The sequence below is a fragment of the Brachypodium distachyon genome, chromosome 5 (assembly GCF_000005505.3).
Source record: "Brachypodium distachyon strain Bd21 chromosome 5, Brachypodium_distachyon_v3.0, whole genome shotgun sequence".
NCBI lineage: Eukaryota > Viridiplantae > Streptophyta > Magnoliopsida > Poales > Poaceae > Brachypodium > Brachypodium distachyon.
This window is the reverse complement of record NC_016135.3, coordinates 11004344-11022649: the sequence shown is the minus strand read 5'-3', so window position 1 is coordinate 11022649 and position 18306 is coordinate 11004344. Positions and strand designations below refer to the sequence as shown.

Here is an 18306-nt window from a genome sequence, read left to right as displayed (position 1 = left end):
TCCCAGGCTGATTGTAAATAGCTTGGCTCTGCTTGCATCACTGAATCAGCGTCGTAATGAATTAAGTTTTGCTTCTCAAACAACTCGACGACAATCAAACGTAAAATCCTTTTTCTGCATCCTGAAAATTTGAATATCAATTTTGAAAATCTCGGGAGGGTGTTTCAAAAAGGAGAATAACCCCGGCCTCTGCATCGATTGATGCACACAACAAAAGTCTCTGGTTTTTGCCCGGTTTTTTATAATTATCTGAACAACTCTATTTCTTCTATAATGAAATGAAACTCCCTGGCAGGGTCCTCAAAAAACTTTGAAAATCTTAGGGCCCCCGTGCTTGAGATTATTTGGTGTGGACGTGCCCTGAATCCAAGTGACTTGTTGTTGGTAATGCTTGAATAAGTAGTGTAATAGCCTGGGTACGGCCCGGGTCTTATCATACAAGCTAGGTAGCACTCTTGTTTTAATGGTAAGCCCGTCACTGATCTATCGTTAGCGACAGAAGATGTGGTCGTGGACAGAGTCCTGGTGGAATTATAGTGATCTGGAATGTCACATTTGGCAATGTAATTAAAAGCGACAGTACACCTTTGGAGCAATCCCTCGTGGATGCTTTTAGCTTCGAGAATGCCTACGTGTAGGTTCCAGATAAAGCATCATGTTAATTCGGGAATCCGGCAGTTTCCTTATCGATCAACAGCTACAAAAAAAAAGTTTCAATTACTCCTAGCTGGGATCTGCTCCAAACTAACTGCGGCAAACAATGTTCATACAGGTGGGCGGCCCCAGGAACTTTACGCCCCCCTGACGTGATTGGGAATCGATGTTGATTTGCGGTTGATCGTTACACAATCCTTGTTGTTTAGCGTAGGTGGTTTCCAGTAGAGTATAAAGTAAAACACACTCGCAGTCAATCCAGCTGCATTTCCCATATGCTTCAAAAGCATGATACTGGCAAAAAATAACTTTCGATTCGCCGGAGCTGAGATGGCGCGGCAGCCGACAAGTTGTATTTTAGGGGGGTTTATCGCGCATGATTCAGCGGGCACGCCCGACCGTAGCCGAGCCACTTGAGAGGGACGCCTGAAGCATTGTCAAGCTAAACGCTAGTACTCCCTATATTATACGATATTCATGTTCTTCCAGAGGAAAAAACGGAGCTGACAAAGAACAAAGTTGGTTGAGATGTCGTCTCTCCACAGCACGTGTCCTCTAGCTTGGTCACTGTGAATACGTCGTCCTTCATGCGGGCAGAAAGCGCCCACTATTTTAAGCAATCATTAAGGCTAACTACTTCAGTTAAAATTAAAATAGTGTACTACTTAGGTTTAATTAGGATTGACCTAATAGGCGAGAACTTAGAATAAGACAGTACAAATAAGTTGTTTCGAGTTTGTCAAAATTTAGATGTATCTAGACATGATTTAGTGTATAGATACATTTAAATTTAGTCAAAATTAAGACATTCTTTATTAGAGAGAGGAAGTAGTAGAAATCCGGAGGGTCCTTAGGCCTTAGCATATTACCCACATTATTATTTCGTAAGTAGTGAAGATATTCTTTGCCGGCGAAGCACACATAGTACCTTTCGTTAACAATTTCTTCATATTTCCTTTTCAATCTTGCAGAACTACATAGGTTCTGAATACTAGTACTCTCTCCATCCAATAAAAGATGTCTAAAATTTGTCAAAATTTAAATGTATCTAGACATGACTTGATATATATACATTCAAATTTAGTTAAAGTTGAGACATCTTTTATTGGACGGATGAAGTAGCAAATATTAACGAATAGTAGTTTTTGGTTGGCATCTCTCAACAATTTTTTTTTGTGTATGACTCGGATTTCTTAGTCGATCTTCTTGGATCTAAGGTGAGCGCCACTGCGCGAACCCACACAAAATTAGGCGACAGATTTAGACGGTGAGCACATGACATAGCAACATGAGAACCTTTCAACACCAATCGGATCCATGTATCCATGTATCACTGTGGCAGTGTCGTACTGTCATTGAATTCTTGTCGTTATTTTATTTTAGTTAAGACAAAAATTTAGGATCGTAAAGAATACAAAATACATACATGGATGCGGCTCCGTACGTAAGCATGACGAACAGACGGAGACCTTACAGGTACGCACGAATCCAGCAACCCGGTACGCGCGTGCTTATCCTCTCACCCCGTCGTTCTCGCGAATCTACGAACCCAAACGTATCTCGGGTACAAACGCAGATGCCATCATCGTCCGGAACAGAATCTCCGGCACTCTGCTTGCTGGTGGCGGATAACGGAAGCGCGGCAACGAATCGGACACGTACGTGTACGTGGACACTCTAGCCCGCGACTGACGCTTTGCCGGCGGCAAAGATTTTCTCTGGACCGATGCTAAATTGCTGATTAGGCAGAGCGGGGAAACGACTACAACCAGTTAGGATCTTACAGAACTTCTGCTGCAACACGCTGATATGGACAGCAACAACGTGCAGGCTGATGTGGCCGGCCGATCGACCGATCGATGTGGACTTCCCTAGTTAGTCTCTGGAGGCAGCTAGCTGCAGGAGAACTTTTTGTGGATTTCTTGCAAACAGCTGGGGATCGTGCAGCCTCCCGGCCACATGAGATACGTACTAAGATCTACGAGGGTACTGCTATGTACAATGACACTCAGGTGTGAGTGATGTGACGTGGCAACGCCTCCTTGTAAGGAGGGATCCTGGCTTCCAATCTTATCCAACCTAGCTAACTGATGAAAGGAGCATTCCAAAGATCCTTGATTCCTTAATATCCAGACGAATTTGGAATACTGAGTACTTATGCGGCTTGTGCTAACAATTATCTGTTCACAAAACTTTAAGATTAAAAGGGGAAGGCAAGCTCATGAATCGACATACAGTTAACATCAAGACCGAAAAGCAACTGTCACTTGTTCTAGCGATCCAGTTTTGCACGTCGAGTAAGCAAACCTGACGTAGCGAGCAGTTATATAGTTGCTGTTGCTTACTTGCGTGCAGGTACCGGCCGATCGAGACACCTGTGCTGATGACCCATTAGTCTCTTTGGGAAACTTTCGGCGTTCATACACAGTCACACACACACACACACACACACACACACACACACCAAGCTGTTTCGGACACTCTCTGCAGTTTCAGGTGGGGCACCGTCAGTGTGTGCTTCCATCTCACCGGCAGCGACAGGTCCATCAATCATTGGAACAAACCAGGATTGATTATTGACCTGATCATGAGCTTTGCTTCATGTGTTGTACATAAGTACCCAGCTTATTCCACGGATAGTCCACACCGTGTCACATCTCGCTGATAAACATTAATGTCCTCTAATTTGATTCTCCCGCAGCGTTGTACGACACCGATAGCGAAGGTTTTGCACAGGATCGAACCCTGCGAGCTTAGCTTTAGATTGATTGTTGGACTACAGGGGAGCACACATCACAATGGATCTGTAACCACAAAGAACTAGCTAGCCAAACCTCTTGCTGCTTTACGGCGAGGAGATCATGAGGTGTGAGACAAGCTCGCACGTGCCGTTGACGGCTCGGCTTGACGCTGATGCAAGCTCCATCTCACTCACCTGACAGAAGCTCGCACTGATCAGCTAGAAACGTGAGGGACTCTCCATTCCAGTCTAATTATTTAAACACCACTCGTAGGCCGTATCGAAGGGAGCATCGCTTTCGCAGGATCACAGGGGATACTGCGTGTGGACTGTGGAGGGGGTTAACGGAACAGAAAAAGAAGACTAGCTAGCCGATCAGGTTTCCTCGCTGACGGAGGATAGCGTCAGTTGATTGATCGGTCGGTCGTAGCTTGTTTGACAAGGTTTTGCGTGCCGAGGACTGTGTTTAATTGCTTGTGATTTGGGCAATGACGGTTCTTGTGCCGGCCATGGCCCATGGGGAGGAGAAAGGGACTCCTCTTCGTGACTGGTCTTTTCCAGCAGCGAGGAGCCGGAGGACTTGCGAGATGCATGCTTTTGTGTTTTTGCTATCGAGGGGTGCGCTGCCAGTTCAACATCCTCGACCAGAGATGTTTCATGGAAGTTTTGGTCAGCGTTGAGAGACGATAAAAAAGGCTGGGCACCGTACAAGGGCACAAAGCTAACGTAATTTGAGAAAGCAGAAATCGCGACTGCATGAAAAATATGCGTCTGCCGGGAGTCGAACCCGGGTCTATTGCTTGGAAGGCAATTATCCTAACCGTTGGACTACAGACGCTTTGCTGATCCATTTGCTGTTCCATGTTAATAATAACTTTGTTTTCTTCATTCCGCAAATTTGAGTTGAGCGACCTTCGTTGCAGCTCCATCCTCCGATGCTAAGAAAAACCCTTGTGCAGCTTACTGGAGCAAGATCGGTGACGTCCCGAAAGTAGCAGTCGAGACGAAGAAGTGAGGCAGAAATTGCACTTGAGTGCATTTGTTTTTGGTTTTCCATGTTTATGTGTGGTGGAAATAATTTGATACATACCACTGTCATTTTCATCTTTCGAAAAATACCACTACAAAGTATTTAGATTCTTCACAAAATACACTATAATGGGTCAAAATAGGCCACAAGAGTGACATTTTTCAAAAGATGGGAACTGCAGCGGTATTTTTAAATACTCGCTAATTATAATGGCATATATAGAATTAACCATTTAGGGAAAGCTATAACCTAGATATATTTCTCCACAGAGAAGAAAGAAGATTAAAGCAACGAACAAAGGAGGACGTCAGGACTTGGTGAGCCATCTCTAACTAACTAACTAAATAAAGAAAGAACCTAAAACCTGAGTCAACCAAGCGCACAATACAACAATACTATAACGGTTTTGCTATATCTAAGTCTAAATTTTAGCTAGAGATAAGTCGATTTCTTAGCCATTGGATATGATATGTGCTTTAAGATTTGGGATGAACGATGAAAAGTGAGAGTGAAATGGTATCTATATATTAATCCAACGGCTATGATATGTTGACTAAGATTTAAACATTTTGCTTAAAAATCAGTCGACCGAGATACAGCCACACCCATGCTATAATCACACAACCTCGTAGCCTATATAGTAACAAGACTATAAGTAGGGATCAAACAAAGATTTCCGCGAAAGGTCCATTTCTAATTCAATTCTAAATCTTCTATCCAAATATTCAACAAAGTGGGGCATTTTTTTTAACAGAGTAAAAGTGGGGCATTGGCATCCCAAACTAGAAGTCCATCAGGAATCAGGCCCATTTGCCCAACTAAACTCCAAACCTCCCCTCAAAAAACAAAAAGAAACTCCGAACACTGACACGGTGGATCCACGTGTCATCCCTGTAAATTGTAATCCATCGACCTCCGTTCTCTCCTCCCAGTTCCAGATGGCAATGGGTACCCATTACCCGTTTACCCGGCGGGTAAATACCCATTAGGGTACGGGTATGGGCAAATTTTTTACCCGTGGTTACGTAAATGGGGAAAAAGTGGTACCCGGCGGGTATGACGGGTATGGGTATGGGGAGTTAGTACCCATACCCGTTTACCCATGTACCCGTGTAAGATGGGTTGACAAGTGGGTCCTCTAGAGTCCCACACTTACTAGCCTTATTATTTTCGAGTGAATCTTTAGTTGGGCTTCGCTAGCCACGAAAACACTAACTCCCTATGCTCCTCGTTTCTGTCGATCTCTCCTCTCACTATATGTGTTGTATGCTTCAAATGCTGCTGTTTTTTGTGCGTCATATGTTGCTGTCGTATGAGAAATTGTTGTTGTTTTTAGCAAATGTGCTGTTGTTTATGTCAAATATAGTGCTATTTATAACCATGCGATAAAAAAACTATACGGGTATTTTTACCCATGGGTACCCGTCTACCTTGATGGGTACGTGTATGGGCAGAAGTTGTTACCCGGTCACGGATATGAGTACGGGTAACGGGTTAGGCTATGTACGACGGTTACGGGTAGAGAGCCAATACCCGCGCTCATACCCTGCGCGTGGCTCAGTTCCAAACGCTCCCTCCTGCGCGAGCGCGAGCGCGACCATTCCAAAACTTTGGAGGGAAACCGCCGCCACCAAAACCCCCCAAAAAACCTTCCCCACTTCTTCGAAAATGAGGCGCCGAAACCTAGTCATCTCCTCCGACTCCGACGAAGAAGACGACGGGGCCACTATCGCCTCCGTCTCCGCTGCGACTGGCGGCGGCGGAAGCGTCGACCGGCCGTCGTCTCAAAACCCTAGCCAGGTTCCCTACCCATTGCCGTCCTCGGCACCCCCCTCCCCTCCCGTCGAGATCTCCGATGACGAGGAGGAGGTCGATGAGATCGAGGACCCGGACGAGGACTACCCCTTCGTAGACGTCGCCTACGAGATGCAGGACTCCGACGTGGAGGACACCTTCGTCGACGTCCCCGACGACCTCTCCCCACCGGCTCCGGTTCCACCTCAACATCCTCCGGGCCGAACTTCACCTTCAGCTCCCGTTCCCGCATCGGCTCCTCCGTTCCGAACCCCAACCCCAACCCCGCCTCCAGCTCCAGCTCCGGCACCCGCACCTCCGTTCCGAACCCCAACCCCAACCCCGCCTCCAGCTCCAGCTCCGGCACCCGCACCTCCGTTCCGAACCCCAACCCCAACCCCGCCTCCAGCTCCAGCTCCGGCATCCGCTCCTCCGTTCCAAACCCCAACCCCGCCTGCATCCGCTCCTCCGTTCAGAACCCCAACCCCAACCCCAGCCGCTCCTCCGTTCCCAACCCCAACACCAACCCCACCTCTCGCTCCCCCGTCCGCTCCTCTGGGCCGAACACCAACGCCAACCCCACCTTCCGCGCCGGCGTTCTCTCCTATGGCCCGAACGCCAACACCAACTCCACCGTCCGGTGCTGCTCCTGCTCTTCGGGGTCGAACCGCAACTCCAACTCCACCCCCAGCCTGGACCCCAACTCCGACCCCACTCACGGCCTCGACCCCGCCGTCTGCACTGAGTGCGCGGCTGCGTCCGGTGGATGCGTTCCTGCGGCGGCTTGGGCTGCGTGTGCGGCCTGAGTGGCTGGAACTGTGCGCCACAGAGATTCCCGAGTTCAACGGTTCCAGCGGCACAGAAGTGCTGGCCAGACGGTGCTTTGAGCAGTTCCTCTTTGCCGACATGAATGCCTGCGGTGCTGGTGTGCTCCCACAGGGTATTAGATCAATGAACGCTGCTATCCTCGATGGGCCATTTGTGCTGCAGGTTATAGACTCCTTATAATTGAACATGTGAACGATTGGTTTTGCTTTTCTTACTTGAGTTGGGATATCAGTATGGCTTTGGTGCCCCTCCTTGTGCAGCATAGTTATGCAATGTATGGAATGTTGGGTTGCCTTCTGTATGCTTCAGATTGGTGACAGCTATTCTGCAATTTTCCTTCACCTTCATGCTTGAACATAATGCTGTTACATTCTCAAAAGTCGGTGGTTCAAGATTTGTCTGAAATAGTGTGTTCAAATCTCAAATTGGAACCTAAAACTTCTACTTCAAGTATACCACAATTGCACAATTTCTTGGATGGAATCATTGTTTTTTTATGCTTGAATGTGACTGCAGGTTACATAGAAGGGTGAATATTGTTGATGATGTTCTTTTGTTGTACTAGTAATAAGTTGCAGGTTATGCATTTCAGTTCATCTATGCTATCTACTCCAGTTTATATTGTTAGCACAATTACATGCATTTTCAAGAAAGTAGGACTGATTCTTCTCTTTCCTTGCTCGTTATGTGATCCTATGTTCAATTATGTATAACAAAATGGTGTCAAAATAAGGGGGCTGTATTAATCGGGAGCAGAGAAAGATTTTGTGTATGTGCATATTTATGTCCCAATTCTTGGTTCTCCATTTTGTAAACTTATCCGTTTGGATTTTGTAAATGTATGCTAAGTGTGCTTTTGTTTCCATTTTTCTTTTCATTCAGATAACGTGTTTATGATTTGTTTTGCTCCTTTTCTCCCGTGAGGAAACCAGCTAACAACCTCTGTGTCCTGTAGGTTGATGAAATTGTCAACATATCAGCTCCTCTAAGGGAAAGATATCATGGTGCTAATGCTGGGCCCAAAAGATGTTTAAAATTATCAATGACAGATGGCAGCCAACGCATATATGGAATGGAGTACAGGCCTATCAAAGACCTGGAAGTTCTCACTCCTGCTGGTTTTAAGGTCATGTTTTGCTCTGTTCTCTTTCTGAAAGGGTTTTATTACCCTTTGGGATGTACTATGTTCTTGTCTTAGCTTATATTTAAGTCACGCCTTTCCACGGAATGTACTTAAATATGGTCAGTTTCATTTGACATGGCAATAACTCTTCACATACTTATTATGTGCATGCCAATAGTATTAGGCAGTAACCAGATAAAGATACAAAATTATTTAGAAAAGAGATAAGATTAGAGATAGAGATTGAAATAACTACCAATGGTGGTACCTACGTTCTAGGTACCATTTTGACTTATATGTGCCGTGTCATATTAAATGAATTCATATATCTAGTTTTTCTGCAGTTGAGTGTGTTCATCACTCCTGTTATGATTGGTCTAAATAACTAATATGTGCAGTAATATGTAATAACCATCTCAGCAGGCTATTAAACATTTAAACTTACATCTGGACTGTAACACGAATGTCCACACTGGAATTGTATAGCTGTGAAAAAAATATGACCAGATACCCCACATGCAATCAATAAGTTTGTTTCGCTGCTTCAGTGATACCATCTGGCAGGACTTGAGGGCACCGATTTTAGAAGTAGTTTGCTTGGGGAACATAAATGTAGTGGTGCATATTGCTTAAGTGTTGGTCAGTGCTGTCAAAGAACTGGTTGTAGTGAAGTAAACATGGAACGCAATTCAGAAGCTGGGCCTTCTCAGGTCGTCACCATTTTTTTCATTTTCCTACCAACTTTCTCTCAATGATGATTCTTCTTGAGATATTCTGTGGAACAAAATGGTGGCTGCACTTTTTTGTCTATGGGTACCATATATGTGAATAATATGATGGTGAACAACATATCAAGCAAATTTAATGCAAATGCAGCATGAGACTATAAGACATTTTTTCCCTTACCTAATTTTGTATCACATATCAATAGCTCATTACTTTCTTTACACATCTCAGATTATTATAAGGAATGTACACATAAGGAGGGGACTTCTTATGCTAGTCCCTGAGGTTATTGAGATTCTTGGTGGGGTAGTTGATGAATTGGAAGCAGCACGTGACAGACTTGTTTCTGAAGTTAATAAACCACCTCGTGGCAAAAGGTATGAATTGTCCATTAGTGAACCCAACAGGTTTTACGAATGACATTTTCGTTGCAAAGTTTATTGCTTCACACTGGATATTAAGCAAGAAACTGTTATTTCTGCAAGTGTCCAAATAGATGGATGGAATTAGATCATTTAAAGTGCACACACTTCTGTTTAGAATCTGTGGCTGCATCTCTTCTTAGTTGGCAAGAGTCACACCATCTTTTTTGTAGGCAGCACCTCATGTTCTTTCATTTATCTTGTATTGTAACTTCCAAGGTTGTAAACTGAGTAAATGTTTATAACTATCCAGTCAGCCACATGCCATTTTTTTTGCCGTTTTGCTATTTAATGTGCACATCTTCTTCATGTATTGATATTTACAGTTTTATATTCCACATATATTTTCACCTGTTCATGCTGCAGGAAGCAAGGTGGATTACTTTTGTCCACCAGAGCCACCCAAGCTGCCTGGCGATGTAATATCAGCATTACAAATGGTAGCGAGCAAGGGGTATCAGTGCCAAGAACAGTAAACCCCTCTAATACAACAGCAGGATTAGGTACTACCAGTTCCAGATTATAGAGGCAACTAATTGCAACAACTAGTATGATAGTATCTGTTTTGCTAGCAACATGCACCTCAACACAGTTGTCTCCATCATCATCTTCATTTATGAGCATTTTACCTGCAATTTATTACCTTGTTTTATCATTGTTGAAGCTATGTTGCAGAAGGATACTTTATATTTGTGTACTCACAAGCGTTGAATCAAGTGACTTAATGAGCTCAGTATCTGTTGTCATCCTCCATTATATTCAGATAATATGGGCTAGCTATAATTGCTTGGCTGCTTTGTTGCCAATATTTTGTTCATGACCACTGTTGCCTTACCACACTTTCTCAGAGGCCCTCCTGCTGTTGAGAAGATGTTTTCCTGCGAAATTATGTTAATTTGTGTGGCACACCATACTCTGCTAAAGTTGTTTCATCAAGCACAGAGCCCGATATTTCAGTTTTTGATTGTTAATATTTTAACCTTCCAAGTTCAATCATATGATTTATTCATGCTTCATTGCCATGCAATTCACAGGTAATATCTCTCAAGTTCGTATAACTACAGAAACAATGGTAGAAGGGCGTATTAACCCCCCTGTTTTAGTAAATGTTCTCCAACAAAATCAGCATTCTCAAGAATTCAGCATGCAGGACCGATCTACTTCTCTTACAAGGAACGATGTAGGAGTTTCAGCACCTGCTACCTATAGATATGAGCCCCAACCGAGCATTAGCAGAACTACATCAACTTTGGCAGAAGGATATCTTGAGCATCCTATTGTGTCAAACAGTGTCCATGAACAAATGCAACGCGTTCAGGAAATTACCATGCAGGACCGAGGTGCTGCATCTACCCGGAACAGGGGAGAACCGTCTGCATCTACTCCTTGTGGAAATGGTTCCCAACAAGGGCCACATGGGACTGGTACTAGTAGTAATGGTGCAGCGCGGTCTTCAAATGTTGATAACAAGATTGAACGTCCTGTCATTTTAAGTGGTGAAAATGAGAAGCCTTTTACATACGCTTTCAACATGATGTCAGATTGGCTCATAGAACAGGACACAAGACCATATATTCGAGGAAAAATAAAGGTTCATTTGCTTCTTAAAACCTTTCTGTGTGACTTAGCTATCGTTTCATCCCTTCCATCAACAGTTTTTTTTTACATAAAACTGCCTCCATTCCATCTTTCCAGTTCAATTAAAATATGTTTGGATGATTCAATAGTGCTAGATTACTTTCTTACATGTATATTTTTATTTTTTATTTTTTCAAATTGTTTAAATGATTAGTGACATAACTGCTACAGGGTTTCATCACTTCTGTCAAACGATTTCAATATAAGCAATGCAAAGAATATGAGCTTATTGTTTTCATAGAGGATGGAAGTCATATTTCAGAGGCCCTTGTTGACAGTGCTGTGAGTACATCTGTTTTATTAGTAATGTCCTAGTATGTTTACTCAGGATTGTGACCTTACCGTGTCACATTACACAGATTTTAGAGAACATAACTGGTTACACCTCTGAGGAGGCTACGGTTACTCTTCTTGACGCAAGCTCAGCATCAGCCATTGCTTTGAAACAAATTATGATTGGGTTCCAGCAATATTTGGTGAAGTTTGAGGTTGGTTCTTTACTAAAACTCCTACACATATTTTCGTTAATACTTTTGCCTTGGATATGTTCTTTTCTTCCTAGGGGCACTACGCAAATCGTATTAGGTCTGTACTATGCCTATAAGCCCATATAATCTGACTTATACCCAGGAGAAACTGGGGCCTTTCAATTAACAATTAACATTGGTATGCCCGTATGTGGGAGCAGATAGAAATAGAAAATGTGATTAAATAAACCTCGTTGAGACTTTTGCGGAACAGTTTTGCAGTTTCGATGGGAGGTAATGTCTGAGTGTCTTGTATTTCCCATAAGGGGTTTAGATGCACTCATGCACTAAGTTTCTAGTTCACCATTCAAAAAGTAAAGGAATTCTATGAACATGTTTGACACATTCATACAACATACATCTATACATCTAGTATATACTCCCTCTGTCCACCATTAGCAGGCGCATTTTTTCCTGCACGTTGTCTGGTAATAGCAGGCGCATTCTTCAACTGGACCCACATCAGGCCGCCCACGACCAAAGAAATGGGAGATAGGCTGGCATGCAGACAATCAACACAGCCACATGTTGCCTTGGTACCCGAGCCAGCAAATTTCATGCCTGGTAAATACGGACGGAGGGAGCAATATAGTTTCAGGTAAAAAATTAATAGACACATCAAGGAACAAAAATAAATAACATCAAAACACTGTTTATTTAAACCTGTACTATTCATTGCTGAACTTCTACTTACTGTGTCAATCCAATTTTGATCTGAAATTTTATTGCACATGCGTACTCTGTGAATGTTATAAAAAAAACTAGAATTTATCATGGTCTTTTAAATGGTTAATTAGGAACCTAGCTCACATTGTGCACCTAAGCCACTTGGTGTGTCCGGAAGAAAGTGAAATGCCACTAGAGAGCCATTTTGGCAACATTTTTTTGTACAAACCAAATTTGTTTGGTTTATATTGTATGTTTGGATGGTTACGAAAACCAACCGTGCCAATTTTTTGGCCATGGCCAAAATTTTGGCACCTGCTTGGATGGTAGCCAATATTTTGGCATGCCATGCTCCTTGGTAGGCCTGGGCATTCAGTTCCTCGGGTTTTAAAAAAAAATCGGCTCTCTGAAATCGTGACCTATTGGTTCCTCGAAATACTGGGAACCATTTTTTGTTGTACGGCAGACAGTTGCTATACGGCGCACCAGCGGCTAGGGTTCAGGTTGGGTCGTGGTTGCCTGGTCAGGGTCTAGTGGAGGGTGACGTGGCGTATGGGAGAAGACGTATTGGTATGAGCCTGGTAGTTGGACTCAGGAGGAGATTTTGAGCCTCGTTGTAGTGGAGAAAGCTGGGCATATCTAAGAAACTGTTTTTCGGTGTATTTGGTTAACTGAGGGTGAAACCCAAATTTACCGAGATAAATCTTCTTTTTATATTGCTAACTGAATTTAGGACCAAATTTTTCGGTTTCGGTCTATCCGGATTCAGTCTCAGTCATGGGTCTTGGTTCTTTCGGTTTGGTAAACCGGTTCTCGGTTAATATGTCCACCCCTACTCCTTAGCCAATGCTAGTTCATTTTTCTTGCCAACGTTGTCCAAACATGGATAACTAAAACCTTAGACAAAATGTTGGCTAGTCAACTTTTTGCTGGGATTGGCTTGGGTTGAAACAAAACACACCTATACCCTGTATATTAGTTGAGCTTGCTTGAAAGAACCCATACAGTATTTCTCTCTTGATAATGTGTGAGCTTTTAAATCCTTGCAAACTTAGTATTTTACCCGACAAGTCAGGTAGTTTTCTTGGACATGGGCTCACTTAGGCTAAGCCCCCTAACCTTAAGATCAAGTTAGGCCAACCAGGTTCAGATATACTCCAGGTCATATCAATCTAGCTTGCTAGTTGTGCGATATAAAATCTGCCCAATTACCTTATACTAGCTGAGTGCCTGTGCGTTGCAACGGACACACAAATATTCCAACGATTCACGCTACTGTCAATTGCGAAATATATGTTACACATGTCCATCGAGTGGCAACATTTTTTATTTTCAAAACGTAGTTGACAAACCATTCCATTTTGTCATCATGTAGAAACATGTAGTGCAAACATCACCACTAAATTGTACAACAAACTATCCAGATTTTGTTTGAAGCGTGTTTTGATACAACAATGAACATCCATAAACAGAATGACAGTGTATAGTTTCACTCGTGGGCTTCGAGTAACTCACTATGCACCATGCTTCTCTGGCCACCACAAACGATTCCATTTAACTAAAATCAAATCTTGCATAAAGATGATTTTTTATTGTGCGCAATTTTTTTTAAAGATTATTGTTTTAGGGAAATCTACACAAAGATTTGTCTCGCCATGTTCACGTTGCTGCCCACGCAGCGCAACTTTGCAAAACACGATACATGTAGACATCAATAAATGAAATACATTAGACCGGTCTATTTAGATAACTAAAACTCACAGACTCACTAATTGAGTCTGGAAGAACAAATTTTCAAAATTGTCTGAACTGAAAAGCTCGAGAAACCAACAAAGGAATTAATTTCCTCTTTAGGAAAAATGCCAAGATTGGATCCTTCACCCTGAATGGGTATTTAATCTTCAAAACACATACAGTTTTTCTCCCTGTCCTTAAGGTACAAAAGATACTACACAAAGATGCAGATTTTTGTAATCAAATGTGAACCAATGCTGCAAATTACTATATTCGGGTAAAGAAAAGAATTTGGAGCAAACCAAGTTAGGAATTATCTCCCGAAAGGCTTTAATTTTGATAGGAATTCCAGAAAATTTTATGACCTAAAGATTCCATATCAGGCAGGTGTCAATCGTGCAAAATAATTAATCACCAGCCTGAACTGCATACTTTGATAGCACCAACATTTTTCATCAACCACAATAGCTTCAGAGCAATGAAATAGGTACTGATTGGTAATCCACATGTCTCCACAAAGTGTGTTCTACCACCCACCATCTTATCTTCCAATCTCCTAAAGAGGCAAAGCATCAAGCCTGATAAAAAGCAATACATAATACTACTACGTTAACAGAAAATGGAAGATGGAAAAAATAAGACCTGCAAATGGAGCTTGTACAGCAGAAGGCCCGTGGATTTTCTTCACATATGTACATAACCGTGGTCTCCCTCTGATTTGTGATCCCTATGGCCCTCCAGCCAACAGATACATTTAATCCATCATCAGTGGCATTTTCAAGTGCATTTGCCATATGCACCCTCACGCTCTCCAAGTAACAAAAGTCAGAAATTATATCTAAACTATAAAGTTAAGGAACAACAAAATATAAGCGTACAAATTCTACTGTTTAAAGAAGATGGACTACAGACTAATCTAACTCCAGTTCTGCGAAATTGGAGAGCAAGCATACCATCACTGGGTAATCGATAAAAAAATCTGAATTGCTGCACCCAGAAAATTAAAAAATTAAAAATAGTTAAACACATTGAACCTCTAGAGTCATCATGCATCATCGCTCTGTACACTCTGGCTGTCCTATTTGGGTGTTAACAAGTCATTTGGAGCATCATAAAATACATCCTGTAAAGCAAAGCATATAAATAGGTTGTACTTGCAGGCAAGAAGAAGGCATATGAGCAACAGTTTTACCTTTAGGAGAGGTATTGTTAAAGTAGTCTTGTGAGATCTGACTCTCAGAGTGATTTCCTGAGAAACAAGAAGAGATTAAAGATGAAGCTTGATCGACAATATCAAATTCCCACCTCTTCATGGTTTAGCTTCCAGAGCCATTGATGTATCAGTCTACAACAGCAGAAAGTGAAGTACGCATGCATGATCCCGTAAAAGTTGCCAATGCAAACTCATAAAATTAAGCAGCAATACCTGAAGTTCATTCATATAATTAATGCCACACACATCAGCCCAATCTACCTCACAAATGATTAACTGTATAAGGTCCGATGCAGCTCCTTGTTCAGCATGCGAGAATTCTATTCAGATTCTTCGTGCCCCCAACCACAAGGTCTCACCTGACTGGTTGGGATTTGATGATGTTTTAATCTGCTTTTATGTTTGAAGCCCCAGGAATTTCTCCTGCTCTCATGGCCTCCCAATTTCCCATCTTCCTTGCCTTTAGAGCCACCCCGCAAGTCGTGCCAAAGTAGAGGCGCTGGTCGGAGGGGGCAGCGGTGGCCGCGTTCCTCCATCTGCGGGTGAGTCCGTCACAAGCTGTGCTGGAAGAGAGGCGACGGTCGGAGGGAGCAGCGGCGGCGCCCCTCCATCTACGGGCGAGGCGGCGATGCGCAAAGAGGGGCAGCGGTGGTGGCGGCGTCCCTCGATCTGCGAGCGGGGCATGCGGTGGGTGGGTGACCGGCGGCAGACGAATGAAGAGACGGGCGCGCGTGCGGCCGGCGGTTGGTGGGCGGCGTGCGGATCGCAGCGACCAGCGGTGGTTGGAGGAAGAGACAGCCAGAGGGCGTGCGTGCGGTGATGCGGGTTGTTTCGACAGATTTTTTTTTCCGTTCGCTCTGGAGTTCTCCGGGTTAATCTGAGGCGTTGGGGTGGACCAGATCCGATGGCTCATAACCAGTGGACGGTGAGCAATGGGTAAACTGTGTGTTTATAGTAGTAGAGATAGAGATATTTGTAGCTTTATCCTGATTATGATTTTAGAGCATCTTGCTCGGGCTGCGGTTACTGCATAAGCAAATAAATACTAATGTGTCATCTGGTCAGTTGTCTCTTGATATCATACTGGTAGTAGTTGCAGGTATTCTTTTGAACTGTATATATTTTGGTGCCCTACACCTCAAACGTTGTGCTGCTATTATATTAATAAGTCTATTCAGCCAATAGTTGTAACGTTGGAATTCTTTCAGAAATCCATAAAACAAATCATCATCTTAGTTCATTTCATTTTACAGCATCTTATAATCTGAATAGTGTTATACGTTTCTCCTCCTCGATTGTAGGGTACAATGCTTATTGAGTTCAACAAAACGTCATCTATTCCCATTGTGCGTGAGATGAATGAAGGTTGTTCGAGTTCTGATCCATGGCTCCTACTTCAGAGGGTGAAAACATTTTCTGATCAAAGGCACATCCGAAGTTTGGACTTTATGGATATCACTTCGTGATTATATTCATCCTTTCTGCACCGCCAAAGCAAAAGCTTTACACATAAGCGGCACTTGGTTCGTCCTTTTTAGGTACTCCCTCCGATCCATATTACTTGTCGAAATATTACATGTATCGCTTTTTAGTTATAGATACATCCATATTTTGGCAAATTTGAGACAATTAATATGGGTCGGAGGGAGTATATTGTTCGCTTCAGCTATAAACTAGCGTATCCATTCTCAGTTCCACATCAGTTGCTATCTTTCATCCTCTATTTATTGGAAGTAAAAATTAGACTGTTAGTTCTTGCATGGATAGTAAAGCCTGTCAAAGATCATAAATTTTGGTTGAGCTCCCCTCCTATATGCTGGTCACCATGAAATTTTATGTACATTTTCGTCCCTATCAATTTGGTGACACAGTTCAGCGCATTATTTCTTATTGCAACTTTTATGTACCAACTACAATGTTGTGTGTCAAACGTGTTCGGATATGTAAGCTTTGTCCAAATTGTTATCACGAACTTCGTGATTGTGCAGATTATCATGAATTTCATGATTGTTCAGGTATGTCAATTCAATGATCCAATCGAAGAAGCGGCCAGGCTTAAATGTACGATTGATAGAGCGCACTGACAAGCCGTTCTAATCGAAGAAGCGGCCAGGCTTAAATGTACGATTGATAGAGCGCACTGACAAGCCGTTCTAATCGAAGAAGCAGCCGGGCTTAAACGTGGAACTGGTTAGCGCAGTCGCGACAACCCGTGTGAAAGTTCTATTCGATATATGTCTGGTATGAAACTGCTGTTCAGAATTGGAGGTTCCCGCGGGCTGTATATCGCTCAAGTATGATACCTCCTACGCGGGGAGAAAAAAAAATTGTCCTCTGATTTTTTTTGGCACTTTCTAGCGTTTAGGTTTTTGTGTGTGTTTGTGATGTCGTAGTTCGTTCAACAGCACCTGAAACCTGGATGCTTTAAGCCACGTTTCTTTCCTAGCCGGGTGAGGATATAGAAACTTCATCTCTAATTGGCGGATGTTTGCTTAGACGCAAACTGGCGGTCGGATTTCCTTTGCCATTTTTGGCTTGCTGGCTTTTAATTTTTATTTTTGAACTTTTACCTTTTATTTGAAGGTTTTAATATTAAACTTTTAATTTTCCAGAAAAAGAAAGAAAAAATAGGGAAGAATACTTACCTGCTTCAGAAGGTGCCTTCGTCTCAGCCTCTCAGGTGCTAGTGGTGGCGAGGCTGGGGCGGTGGGCACAGCCGGGGAGGAGGTGGTGGGGCCGAATCTGGCCGGCAAAGCAGGGGCATGGCGGTGAGCGCGGGGAAGTAGGCGGCAGGAGAGAGGTGAGGTTGGGAATGGGGGCGGGGGGAGGAGGAAGAAGAGCGCTTCGCTTCGGCGCTCTTAGAGGGGGCTTTCGTTCGTGCACACTTGAGATGACAATCGGGCACCAGTCTTTTTGGCCAGTCACTTTACCTCTTAAGAGAGGCACGGAATGAATTATTAGTTTATTCCAAGCGCGACGAATTGTCACCATGCGATTTATTATTATATGTACTAAATTCCTGATCAACCAGAAAAAGACAGGTGGTTAGAAACTACTGCTGTTAGATTCATGACAATAGTTTCCGCCGTTGAAGATCCTTCGTATGAAAGATTACCCATCGCTGCCATTAAAAAGACTCGTTTCGATCCCTCAGTGTTTTGGTGTTAATGATAACATTACATGTGGACTAATCATGAGTTAAGTGTTTTCA

General features: G+C 43.1%; 1 protein-coding gene, 1 long non-coding RNA gene and 1 other non-coding gene across 9 annotated transcripts; 1 reads left to right on the top strand and 2 right to left on the bottom strand.

Annotated features, from left to right (window-relative positions):
* Window positions 1-4160: 4160 nt before the first annotated feature.
* TRNAG-UCC lies at window positions 4161-4232 on the bottom strand. Its single transcript has one exon. It is a non-coding gene; the product is annotated as a tRNA-Gly (tRNA).
* Window positions 4233-6011: 1779 nt separating this feature from the next.
* On the top strand, window positions 6012-17671 carry LOC100828863 (recQ-mediated genome instability protein 1). Of its 6 annotated transcripts, XM_024456411.1 has the most exons (10): window positions 6012-7208; window positions 8002-8172; window positions 9127-9272; window positions 9684-9820; window positions 10352-10389; window positions 10468-10908; window positions 11127-11237; window positions 11315-11443; window positions 16397-16633; window positions 17111-17671. In XM_024456411.1, exons 1-9 carry the CDS (start codon window positions 6093-6095, stop codon window positions 16559-16561), a joined length of 2454 nt encoding a protein of 817 aa, XP_024312179.1. In that variant the 5' UTR covers window positions 6012-6092; the 3' UTR covers window positions 16562-16633; window positions 17111-17671. The 6 variants fall into 6 exon arrangements, with proteins under 6 accessions (XP_024312179.1, XP_024312178.1, XP_024312182.1 ...); XM_024456410.1 differs by having other exon boundaries at window positions 10352-10908; XM_024456414.1 differs by lacking the exon at window positions 17111-17671 and adding an exon at window positions 11885-12080 and having other exon boundaries at window positions 10352-10908; window positions 16397-16530.
* On the bottom strand, window positions 14025-17941 carry LOC106865464. Of its 2 annotated transcripts, none has more exons than XR_002961401.1 (5): window positions 17741-17941; window positions 15075-15227; window positions 14917-15005; window positions 14525-14609; window positions 14025-14438 (listed from the first exon to the last, which is right to left on the bottom strand). It is a non-coding gene; the product is annotated as an uncharacterized LOC106865464 (long non-coding RNA). The 2 variants fall into 2 exon arrangements; XR_002961400.1 differs by having other exon boundaries at window positions 15075-15131.
* Window positions 17942-18306: the final 365 nt, after the last annotated feature.